This window comes from Aphelocoma coerulescens, chromosome 21 (genome assembly GCF_041296385.1).
Source record: "Aphelocoma coerulescens isolate FSJ_1873_10779 chromosome 21, UR_Acoe_1.0, whole genome shotgun sequence".
Lineage (NCBI taxonomy): Eukaryota > Metazoa > Chordata > Aves > Passeriformes > Corvidae > Aphelocoma > Aphelocoma coerulescens.
In genome coordinates, this window is record NC_091034.1 from 7,929,502 (window position 1) to 7,940,857 (window position 11,356).

General features: G+C 56.5%; 1 protein-coding gene across 1 annotated transcript in view; it reads right to left on the reverse strand.

Annotated features, from left to right (window-relative positions):
• The window catches only part of SAMD11 (sterile alpha motif domain containing 11), an 86,628-nt gene extending 81,130 nt beyond the window's left edge, over positions 1-5,498 (reverse strand). The window contains exons 1-2 of the mRNA XM_069034694.1: positions 4,608-5,498; positions 3,186-3,277 (exon numbers count right to left, since the gene is read on the reverse strand). Of these exons, the coding sequence (XP_068890795.1) occupies positions 3,186-3,277; positions 4,608-5,403 (888 nt within the window). The 5' untranslated portion in view covers positions 5,404-5,498. The remainder of the gene's footprint in view (positions 1-3,185; positions 3,278-4,607) is intronic.
• Positions 5,499-11,356: the final 5,858 nt, after the last annotated feature.

The following is an 11,356-nucleotide window of genomic DNA, read 5'->3' on the forward strand; positions in this document are numbered from 1 at the left end:
GTTTCACCAGAACAGACTGGAATCCATCCAGGGCTCCAAACAACATGAACTGTGCCTGCCCAAAACTGACAAGTACAAATTTGGGGGAAGGGCCCTGTTCACATCTGGCAGCTCACTCTGTGAAGGTTTGGCATCCTGTGCCCTGCAAAACTGAAGGGACCCGTGCCATTTCTCCCGTCCAGACGGCAAAAACCTCAGTGAGGGCACACAGCCCAGGGGCAGACCCCGCTCCCCCGTGGCTGCGCCCGCACCCCGGCCCTGGGAAGGCCGCTCAGCCCTTCCCGTATCCCAGCACGCAGGGGATGGATGATGGATGGATGGATGGATGGATGGATGGATGGATGGATGGACGGATGGATGGATGGACGGATGGATGGATGGATGGACGGATGGACGGATGCGCTCCGCATCCCGCGCCGCCCCATTCCCGGGGTCCGCCCTGCATCCCGCGCGGCTCAGAGCGACCGTGCGGCCCAGAGGGACCCCCCGCATCCCCCCGGCTGCCCCCGCGGATGGATGCATGGATGGATGGATGGAGGGATGGATGGAGGGACGGATGGATGGACGGATGGATGGATGGACGGATGGACGGACGGCCGCCGGCGCGGGGGCGGCCCGGGGGAGGAGGCGCCGGCGGGGCCGCTCCCCCCGAGCCGCGCAGGAAACCGGCGGTCGGTGGCGGAGCGGGGCCCGGCGCCGGCCCCGTCTGCAGCTGCAGCAAACGAGCTGCGCCGGGCGGCGGGGGGCGGGCGCCGAGCCCCGGCCCCCCCGGGCCACGGGCGGGGGACGCGGCGCCAGCGGCGGCCGGGGGGCACCGGGGGGGCCGGAGGGGCCGGGGCTCGGAGCCCTGCGGGGAGCGGCTCAGGCCGGCCCGGGGGGGGGGCCGTGCCCGGCTCGGCTCCGGCGGCGCTGCCAGCCCGGGGGCTGCGGCTCGCTGCAATTTCCTCTCCAGACCGACCCCTCCTCTCTCCCCCCGACCGCGAGAGGGACCCGGGCAGGGGCTCGGAGCCGGCGGTGCCGCCGGGCTGCACGGGCTGGCGGGGCACGCACGGGACGGCACCTTCCCCGCAGCGAGAGCCAGGCTGTGCTGCCTGTGCGGAGATGCGGACGCCTAAAGGCGGCTGCCTTGCCCCCTTCCAGAGGCAGTGCTTGAGTTTTCCTGGCCTATTCCCGCTGTCCAGGGACTGATTTCGGAGCAGTGCAACCAGCTGCAGGCAGGGTCGGCTCCCCATCTCCATACCCCCACAGGGCACTCCAAGTCCATCATCTGCACTATAAAATATAGAGCATTTCTGCTTTTGAGGAGAATTAGCCCTTGGATCTCAGCGGTGCTCGAATGGGCGATCACTAAATGGGGAAAGATAAACCGTGCCCGATTCCTAATCCTCCTCCTTGTGTGACTGTTCTGGATGTGCAGTGCGTGCATGCTACCACAAAGCACTGCCTAAAGACTTCAGGTTCAAAATGTGGAACTGTCCTTTGGTCAGAGATGTGCTCCAATTACAGCACAGAAAGTTCAGGGAGCATTGAGAAACAGTTCTGATACAAGTCCTCACTGGGCTCTGGCCTTGCTGTGCAATTCTGACATCCAAACCCCCTTTCCCAGCTGGGGAAGCAGTGGGAGGCAAGTCCAGAAAGATATATTTCTCCTTTCCCAAAACTGCACCAACCTCTTTTTTCCTCTATCTGAACTTTCCAAATTCAGTTCTCAAAGCCTGTACCAGACACTGGGTTCACGCAGAGCTGTCTTCCCATCTGGAAATGCACCTACCCCTGCACAACTCCTAAAAATGCTGCTGCTAGGAAAGTGTTTTGGCTACTGCTAACCCAGAAAATGTCCAGCAGACAGTGTCCCCTGGCCAGGCACTTCTCCACATCCCCACAGTGGCAGCACATCCCCATCCTTGGCAGATTTTTGGCTCCGACCCACTCAACTGGCAACTAAAGCACAGGGAAAACTCACAGCTGGAGAAAGCTGCTCACACCACATCACACCTTGCCCCACAAACTCGAGGACTGGGAAGAGCCAGGTTTCAGCCTACCTGGTTTCAAATGCCAGGGCAATGATGGGCAGCACTGCTGTGGGGTGGCTGCTGCCACACCACACAGGCAAGACACATCTTCCCATTAATTTCTGGAACTGTTGGTTATTGCTCCGAGCCCCTTCCCAGGGGAATGTGGATATTTGTACCACAGCCGTGCACGCACAGAGACACCGCGCAGGAAGGACTGGAACTCCCAGCTCTGTCATTCCAGGTGCTAAAGATGCTGCATGTGAACACAGACTGTCCACTCGAGCCCAAGCAAGCAACAAAATCAAAAATGGTTGATTTCCAGTGGATAAAAGTACATAAATTTCCAGCTGTATCTGTTTCCACAGTGCTACTGGCAATGTTTTAAGTCACTGTTGTTCTTTCAGACCAAGAGCTGCTTTAGTTCCCCAAACCAACAGCTCTGCCCTCCCGGTTAGATGTTATTGTACTTCATGGTTATTTTTACACACGATGAACTGTTTTAAGGCCTTACTTTACTAGGATTTCAGTCGCCTTTTATTTATAGCATCAACATCTTTTCCACGAGAATGTTGATGAGAGATTTTCCAAGTCTCAGGATAAAAAGCAAGACAGCAGAATACACAAGGAACCCAAAAGTTGGGAAGATCTCTAAAAGCCATAACTGATCTATGATATGAATGATGCTCAAGTTGTAAGCATTTAACATGAGTTGTTCCTCTAACCGAATTCACTGATGGTTTGTAAACTGTGGCTGTTCTGACTCTAACACGTGGGTGCAATTACATTTCCCTTTTGCTTTATTTAGCCACTTTCACACCTCTGCACAATACACAGAAATGAAGGGGTGGGAATACCGAAGAGGCTCCTGTATGATTTGTCTCTGCACACACAGAGCTCCCCCTGAAAACCAAAAAATCACACCGAGTGCTGCTTCCTTTAGGTCAAACACCGCTCTTCCCGTCTGCTCTGCTTCCAAGCTCCTCTCTGCTCACCTCTAAGAGACTGCTGGAACCCTCACAGTGCAGGCAGGGCAATGGCAGCCTCGATGACCCTCAGAGATCACGGCTCCATGATCACAGAAGCAAAGGGATTTTTTTTTTTTTTAAGGGAAGGAGGCAGAGGAGAGGGAAGATGTCTTAACTAAAGCACATAGTTTAACAATAATCTTACCACTGGAGACGAAATTCGACACCCAGGGCAATCACAGATTGGAGGATGTACCTGTAAGATTCCTTTGGACATAAGAGTCTTCAAACTTTTCCCTATATGCAGAGAAGAAGAAAAAGCAGAAGAAGAAGAAAAAGAATCAGCACGTTTATAAAAGGAAAGTATTTCGGGAAGGGGGGAGGGGGAGGCACGCGTCTGCTCCCATATAAACAGCCCTCCCCTTGCCTGCCTACCAGCACCCATCCCCGCCTGCCCCTGCAGCCAACTTTCTCCCCCGCAGGTCCCCGCGGAGGCGAGGCCGGCACAGCCCTCGCAGCCCTGCCCGGGCTCGGTGCCGGCGCTGCCGCAGCCCGGGGGAGCCGCGGCCGGAGGCGCTCCCGCAGCCCCGCGGGCTCCGCGCTGCCCCCGCACCGGGCACGGCCCCGGGCACGGCCCCGGGCCCCTCCCGCTGCTCCTCCGTCCACTGCGCCTCGCTCCTCCTGACTCACCCCAGAGGAACTGAGGCTTCCCGAAGGCAGCAGGAGCCCAGTAATAAAAGAAACGGGCGCGATGCGCGACGCGGCGACAATTAGCGCGGCCCCGAAGCGCTGCCCCCGCTCTCTGGCGATCAATAACCGAGGCGAGGTGTCAGTCACCTCCTAATCGCTCCTCGGCCCCCCGGGCTGACACCTCCAGCTCTCAGCTCATTACGTGCCGCACGGGCTCGGCTCTGCCCGCCCGCCCCCGCCGCTCCCCCCGGCCCCGCCGGGCCCCGCTCTCCACCTGCCGCCCGCAGCAGCAGCTCCGCCGCGGAGCCGCGACTGCGGCGCCGGCTCGGGCGGGGAGGGGAGGGAGGCAGGGCAGGCGCCCGTCAGCAGCCGCCGGCGCCGCGGAGGTCCCGCACCACCCAGCTGCGAGGGGAACACCCCCTCCGCCCCGCCCGCCGCCCCGCCGGTGCCTGGCCGGGCCGCGCTGCCGCTCCCCGCGGCGCCGGCTCCGCCACCGCCACCGCCGGCGGCTCGCAGGGGCGGCGGGCGACCACCCCCGCCCGCGGGGCCGGAGCGAGCCGAGCCCCGCAGCCCGCACCCCGCCACCCGCCCGGTGTTCAAACCTCCGCCCGCGCCAAATGAAACTTCTCTCCAGCGGAGAGGAGACCCCCCCCCAATTCCCCCTTCCCCAAAAAACCCTCCCCAAAGGCAACCGTTCCCAAATCGCTCGGAAAACTTCGGCGGAACCGGGGCGCGGGGATCCGGCAGAGAGGGGCCGGGGGTGCGCGGGGGAGGGGGGCACGGCCGCGGGGGTCGGGACTCGGCTCTCCCCGCGAACGCTCATAGGCGCTGAGCTCCCCCGCGGATGCCGCTGCCCGAGCACGGGGGCGAGAGGGAGGATGCTGAGGAGGAGCGGGGCGGCGCGGGGACCCCGGCACACGGCGAGCGCTGCCTTTACCTTTGTGCCTGATGCTGCGCTTCCAGTCCTTGGCCGTCTCTCTGCCGCTGACAAACTGGAACTCGTTGGGGGTGAGCCACTCTCCCCGGTACCGGATAGAGGGTCCTTTGCTCCCTTGGCACAACTTATTGATGTAGAGCAGCGCCTTGTTCTCCCCGCACTCCACCTCGATGCAAGGCTCTCCGTTGTCAAAGAAGGGCTGGAAATCCGGGATGGAGGAAAACCTCTCCAGCATCAGGTCCTCGGGGAGGTGGTGGGGGTGGTGCGGGTGGTGCGGGTGGGGGTGGTGGGTCTCGTGGAAGCCCAGGTACGCGCGGTGGGCAAAGATCTGGTCGTAAGCCGGCGGGTGCGGGGTGACCACCGGAATGGCAGCGGCGGCCAGAGGCGCGAGGTAGTCAGGTAAGGTTTCCATGGGCTGGTTAAAAGCTGCCAGGGCCATCTCTTCCCTGTCAAGTCGCTCCTTCTTGATAGCAGGCATGGTGCCGCCGCGCTCCCCGTGCGCCCTCGTCTCTCCAAAGCACAGTGGCTCTAATGTCTCCGGTTCAACTTGCCCTCGCTCTGGCTGGAGTTTGGACGAAATGCGCCAGCAGCAGCAGCAGCAGCAGCACAAGCACCTTTGGCGCTCGGGTGCCGGAGGTGGCTGGTATCCCCCGGAGCAGCCCGCTAACAAATCTCCTGGGCTGGCTCCCCAGCAGAGCTGTCTGGGATCCCTCTCCCACGGAGAGGCTAATGTACCGTAGACCCGGGAGCTGCTGTGTGGCTCGCAGATCTGCCCCTCCGGACTAATACCTGACATCTCGGAGAGGTCTCTGCTGCCGTAGACATTATTTTGGTTTAAGGAAAAAAAAAAAAAAAAAAAAAAAAAAAAAAAAAAAAAAAAAAGCTTATTGATTCCCCGAGATCAACCCACCTTCTCGCCAGGCTGGAGGGTTCCCCGCCGCCCACCCAGCCCCCTTTTCACCCTGCCCCCCTGCTTCCTTTAAACTGACACCTGGTTTATTTATTTATATGCAATAATTAAAATTAAACGCTGCGCCCCCGCCGCCGCTCCGCGACCCCTCCCCGCCCCGCCGGCGCCCGCCGGGAGGACGGAGCCCCGGCCGGTGCCGGCTCTCCGCGCTCTGCCCGCGGGGCTCCAGACACCCGGGCGGCGGCGAACTTTCCCCGGGGCCGCCCACCTTCACCTGCGCGGTGCAGACTCGCCCCGCTCCCACCGAAGCCTTTATGATCCCCGCCAGTTGGTTTTTAATTCGCACTCCTGCACGAAATTTTAGAAACGCGGGGTTACGTTCCATATCCCTCTGTATATATACATATAAATATAAATGCAGCTACACACGCACAGGCACACAGACATCTACAGAGCCATCCCCGCCAGCTCTGCGCTCCCCACGCCGCTGCCCGCAGCCCCCGAACGCCGCGCCGGGCTGGGCCGGGCCCCCGAGTCGGGACAGACACGTATTGATCTGTGCTCAGAAGTCACCGCACAGTTCGGAGACTCAGACCAAACAAGATTTCCCCTCCGCCGCCGCCGCCGCCGCTTCTCTAACTTGGCCCATTTAAACAGCGGAGGCGCTGGGAAGCGCCGCGCCGGCGGCGGCGAGGGGGTGAGCGACGGACGGCGGGGCCAGCGCCGGCTGCCGCCAGCCCGGGAGGGGCCCGGGGGGGACCCGGGGCTGCCCCGGCCCCGCGGGGACACGGCCGAGCTCCGCTGCCGCCCGGCCCTCTGCACCCCCGTGCAGGATGCTCGCTCTCCCTGGCAGCTGTGACCTGGCTCCAGCCTTCCCTTTTCCACGCAGGGATGGATGGATGGATGGATGGATGGATGGATGGATGGATGGATGGATGGATGGATGGATGGATGGATGGATGGATGGATGGATGGATGGATGGATGGATGGATGGAAGGAACAAGACTTAGGAGACACGGGGTAAATTTGTTTTCCGTCACAAGCTGTGGCAGACACGGCACGAGGTCCGTGTGGAACTGCCCCGAGAGGACCCCGCGGCCCAAAATGAAGTTGTGTGGTTGTTACAGGGATGTGTCACCTCAACAAGATGGAGTTCCCTGCCTTTGGATGCTAAAGTGGGATCGACTGGGCTGGAAGAATCCAGCCTACGAGGGAAATAAAAATAAATTATCCCCCTAAACGCAGGACAAGAAACGTGGCCCATGAGTCTTTATCAGGTGGCAGAACAGTGAGAGTTGTGTGAGCTCTGCCTCAGAGCTCCAGAACAGACCAAAGTTCCCAGCTTTGTCCCAAGCTGTGTCCCCTGACTTGCCTTCTTCCAGGGTGAGGTGATGGCAGATTGACCTTGCCTTCCAGACAGCGAGAAGTGGATTTGCTGTGTGACAACAGCCACCGGCAGAGCTGGCAGCGTCATTTCTGAGCAATAACTTCCCCTGCCACTTCTCAGTTTTCTCTTGGCGCTGCCTGACCACGATCCTTGTTTCTTGCTATTTTATTCCCTAGAAACTCCAGCTCTGGGATCCATCTTTGCTTCTGGCTCTAATGAAGGAGGCAGATCCACATACCCATCAAACCCTCTCATTTAGGCTTTCAGGCTTAGGCTCTTATTCTTAATGCTTCTGATTGCTCAAGATGACAGGGGAAAAATCACTTTCTATTATCACCTAATGAACCAAGGAAAATGCTTGGAAGAGGCTGTGGGAGACACAGACATTTCTGTGGCAGTCAGAGGCTTCTGGATGGAGGGCAGGTGAGGGGCTGTGTGGTGAGAAGAGCTCACTCTTAGCTCCCAGAAACCGTCATTCCTGGCACATCCAACTGCACTGGGCTCTGCAGAGCCTTGGGATCTTCTTCAGACTTCCCTTGACTCCGTCTTCTTTGGAACTTGACTTCCTGGGCCTGATTTCTTTTCACTTTTTACAGGGGAGTGGGGATTTTTTTCTCAAACCTTCCTTCTTTCACAGCCATCAGGGTTATTATTCTTCCACCTCCCTTCCTAATGGCACCTCCACCTCTAAGTGCAGGGAGAGCTTGGCCACAGCCTTCTTCAAAGGCTCCGTATTTCCTCCAGGAGAGGTCACAGGAGAGCAGGACAGGAGCGGCCCGGATCCTCCAGGAACCTTTCTCACACAGGGAAGATGTTCTGGCAGAACTCAGTTTGGGGGGTGCGAGAGGCCCAGATTGAGACCGATCCCAGCAGCCTCTTACAAGCACTGAAGTCCCGAATGAGTCCTGCCTGCAATGAAGGACAAGAGCTCTGTGTGTGTGTCTGAGTTCAGCAGCAGAGTCTGGAGTTGTTCAGCTCCAGTCTCTTTAATAGCAGAGCTTTTGGGATTAGTGTAAACAGATTCACCACTGGCGAGCAGATCAGAGAGCACTACGCAAATCCGTGCACACGTGGTTAGAGGGAGAGCCAGGTACGCTTTGCAAATTCCACACGGAGGAATTGGAGCAGGTTTCCCAGTCTGGGGGCAGGAATCTCCGTGGCTTTTTGTTGTGTGTTTCCAGGGTGCTGGCAAAGGGAAAGCATGATTCTTAATTTGCTCACAGAGGCACTACCACAGCAAACAGAGTAAATAGTGATCATTTTTCAACATTCAGTTCTCCACCTCTGGGATACATCACGTTGGATTGAAACAAAACCTTTCTCTCAGGTCAAATGTGTCAACAACTGCAAAGAGTTACCTGTGCCAGAAAGTGTTTTCTAAGTGGAGATAATGCTGCAAGCACAGGTCTGAAACTTAAGAGAGAAAGATTTTCCTCCACATTCTATCACCAGCTTAATGAACAAATTACTTACCCTGGATATTTTTCCACTATTCAACCCATAAAAGAAGGGAAAGCTTCCTAACTGTAATTTATTTACATGAGTTTCAGCAAACCTCTGAGTTTCTAACTGAGATCAAAGGTCCTTTTGAGCTGCTGCAGATGCAGGCCCTGCCCCTTTACAGGAAAGACAGGTTGAGGCTGGGAGGAGAGAGAAACCTGTCAGATGACCAACCTGAGCTCAGAAAGGGATCCAGGGCTTCTGTCTCTGCAGGATCCAGCACAGATGCCATCCATCCGTGCTGCCTCTGGCACCACTCTGCCTCTGCCTCATCCAAGCTGAATGAAGACCCAGCATTCTGGAAGCACAGCTGCCCCTGCAGCTCTGGCCTTGCTGACCTTGTCTGCAGCAGGAGTTCCTCCCAGTCAAGGACTGACTCTGCCTGCAAACTCCTGTCCTGCACACCACAAGAGTTTAAACAACAGGCCTGGGCTTTCAACAACTGGGGCAGTGTCCAGTGAATCGTGTTCCCCCCAAAGATGTTGGCGTGTTCAGCCTGCTAAGGCTGCAGGTTAACGGCTCCTCTCCCCACTTCTCCAGCTTTCCACAGAATTCCCTGACACTCGCACATTTCCAGGGAGGAATAAACCAATCCACTCCCTACCAAGTCACTGCCCCCACCAAAGGACAGGGGAGGAGACCAAAGAGCCACACCAGCACCCCCTGAGCCAGCCAGACCCATTCCTCAGCCTCTCCCATAGTCTCGGGGACATCAGGGCTGTGCCATAGCCAGGATTCCCTGCTTTTTGTCCTTTATTCCCTGCCGGGTGCAGCCCAGCTCTGGGCTCCGTGTGAGCAGCCAGAGTCAGGCTCAGCGGGATGGGGATTGGAGTAAGAGTAGCCTCGGGCCAGACTGCTTCATTAGCAGAGATATTCTGACAGCCCAGCACACAGGGAGGGCACAGGGGTGTTCAGGGGAGGGAGGCTGGGAAGGAGGACACTGGAAAGGGCTTTGCCTCTGAAAAATGCTTTCCCAGGAACTGCTGGGCTGTTCCCCTTTTAATCCCACTGCTACAGAACACTGCCTTTTATCAGAGTGGAAATGGAGCACCGTGGAACTCGGAGCCTTTCTGCCTTTCTGGGAAGTGGTGTCATGGTGCCGTGGGCTCACACACCAACCAGAGCTGTGCACCCCTCTCTAACGAAGGTGTTCTGTCTGCTTCCAGAGCCTGGGATAAGTGGTTTAAGAAACTCTCTCCTTACCCAACCATTTTCATAAAATGCCTCTTTCAAACCCCCTTCCTCTCTCCTCAGAGGTTATTTATTGCTCACTCTGTGTGAAAGACTTGAGATAACAGCATTGTAAGGCATCCACCAGATTCTCCTTTTTCCTAAAACCTTTATTCCTCTCTGCCCACTGCTAAGAAAAACTCACTGCATCAGGGGATGCTGAACTGATGCTCACACTGGGTTCGTCCAAAGCCTGGCTGTGTCCCAACACCCTTTCCTACTCCACTTCCCCAATTTCCTGCCTGCCTTCCCTCCTACAATCATAGCAACAAAAAAAGGACCCGCTGAAGAACCGACTGTCCAAGAATATGTGTCTGGCTGGAATCCATTGCCAGGTTACAACAATGAGAAATTAGTGACCATTGAAAAGCAGATAACGTGAGGTGTGTCCTCCTGGCATCAAACAGGGCCATAAAAAATAAGCCCTGGGTGTCTCCCATAATTCACAGATGAACACAAACACCTGTGCACAGAGCAGCTTTTTTGGGTGAGAGAGATGAGCCTTGTTAAGGAACCTTTTGGAGGCAATGTGCTAGAAGAGCCTGGTGTAATCAAGGTGTGACTGCTTTTAATACACACTAGGAAGATCAAATTAAAGACTTGGTAGAACCTGTCTTGACCAATTTAGGAGGTGCTGAAGTGCTACCTGAGCTGGCTCACAGCTCCCAACACGTTAATTAGAGCCAACATCTTCTAAAGTCTTTAAATCACTGGGTGTCTCTGCAGAGAGGTTTCGTGTTGCTGATTCTCCTCCTTTCTAGAAACTGGTGCAGTGGAGTCAATGCTCTGGGATCAGCACCCAGCACCTCTCCACCTCAGAACTGCACCCCACGAGGGTGCAAATCCCTCCAGGAATTTTGCTGAGCAATGGTTGTTACAGCAGTGAGAAGCTTGATGTGCAGACAGGCCCTGCTCAGGGCTGTGTCTGTCCTGCAGTGTCACACACGACTGCAGCAAGTGTCCCTCTGCCAGAGCTAAACCTGACTGAATTCCCACCGGGACTCTGAGAGGACATCCCATCCCATCCCATCCCATCCCATCCCATCCCATCCCATCCCATCCCATCCCATCCCATCCCATCCCATCCCATCCCATCCTCAGCACGGCCTGTGTTTCTGCAGGGAATTCTCACTGCAGGCCCTGGTGCTGTGCTTTCCCTGCACTTGTTCCATGGATTATGTGAGCTCAGGAAGGCAACTCCAGCATCACAGTGACCAGAACACGGTCCCTTCTACACGTTGGTTATATTCGAACAAAACACACCCAAAACCATCCCCAACAACAGGCCCAGGCATGAGCAGTGCACTCACAAACACACCCCAAGAACTTGGTACTCGGTCCTCACTCACAGCTCCGTCACTCTGAGGAACTCCTGGGGCAGGACACACGAGGGCTCGTCTTGTTTGGTTCAGTTTTAAATCCTACAGTCCCATAAAAGCAGACTGCTTGATACAAACCAGTTGCCATGACTACACTGCAACAGAGGGCTTTAATCAAACAGAAACTTAGATAAGAGATAAGAAAGGGATAACCAAAACAAAACAAAGGGGAATTTCAAAAAACATGTAAATAGGCATTTGCATACTTGGATCTTCTCATGGTGATTTGAGTTTCTTGGAAGAGGAGCAACTTTTCTGCTCCTTCACAGCCAGTGCAGTGTGGACAGAAAAGCTGCTGCTGCAGCTCGTTACCACTGAGTTTTAGTTGTTGTCAGACTTCCA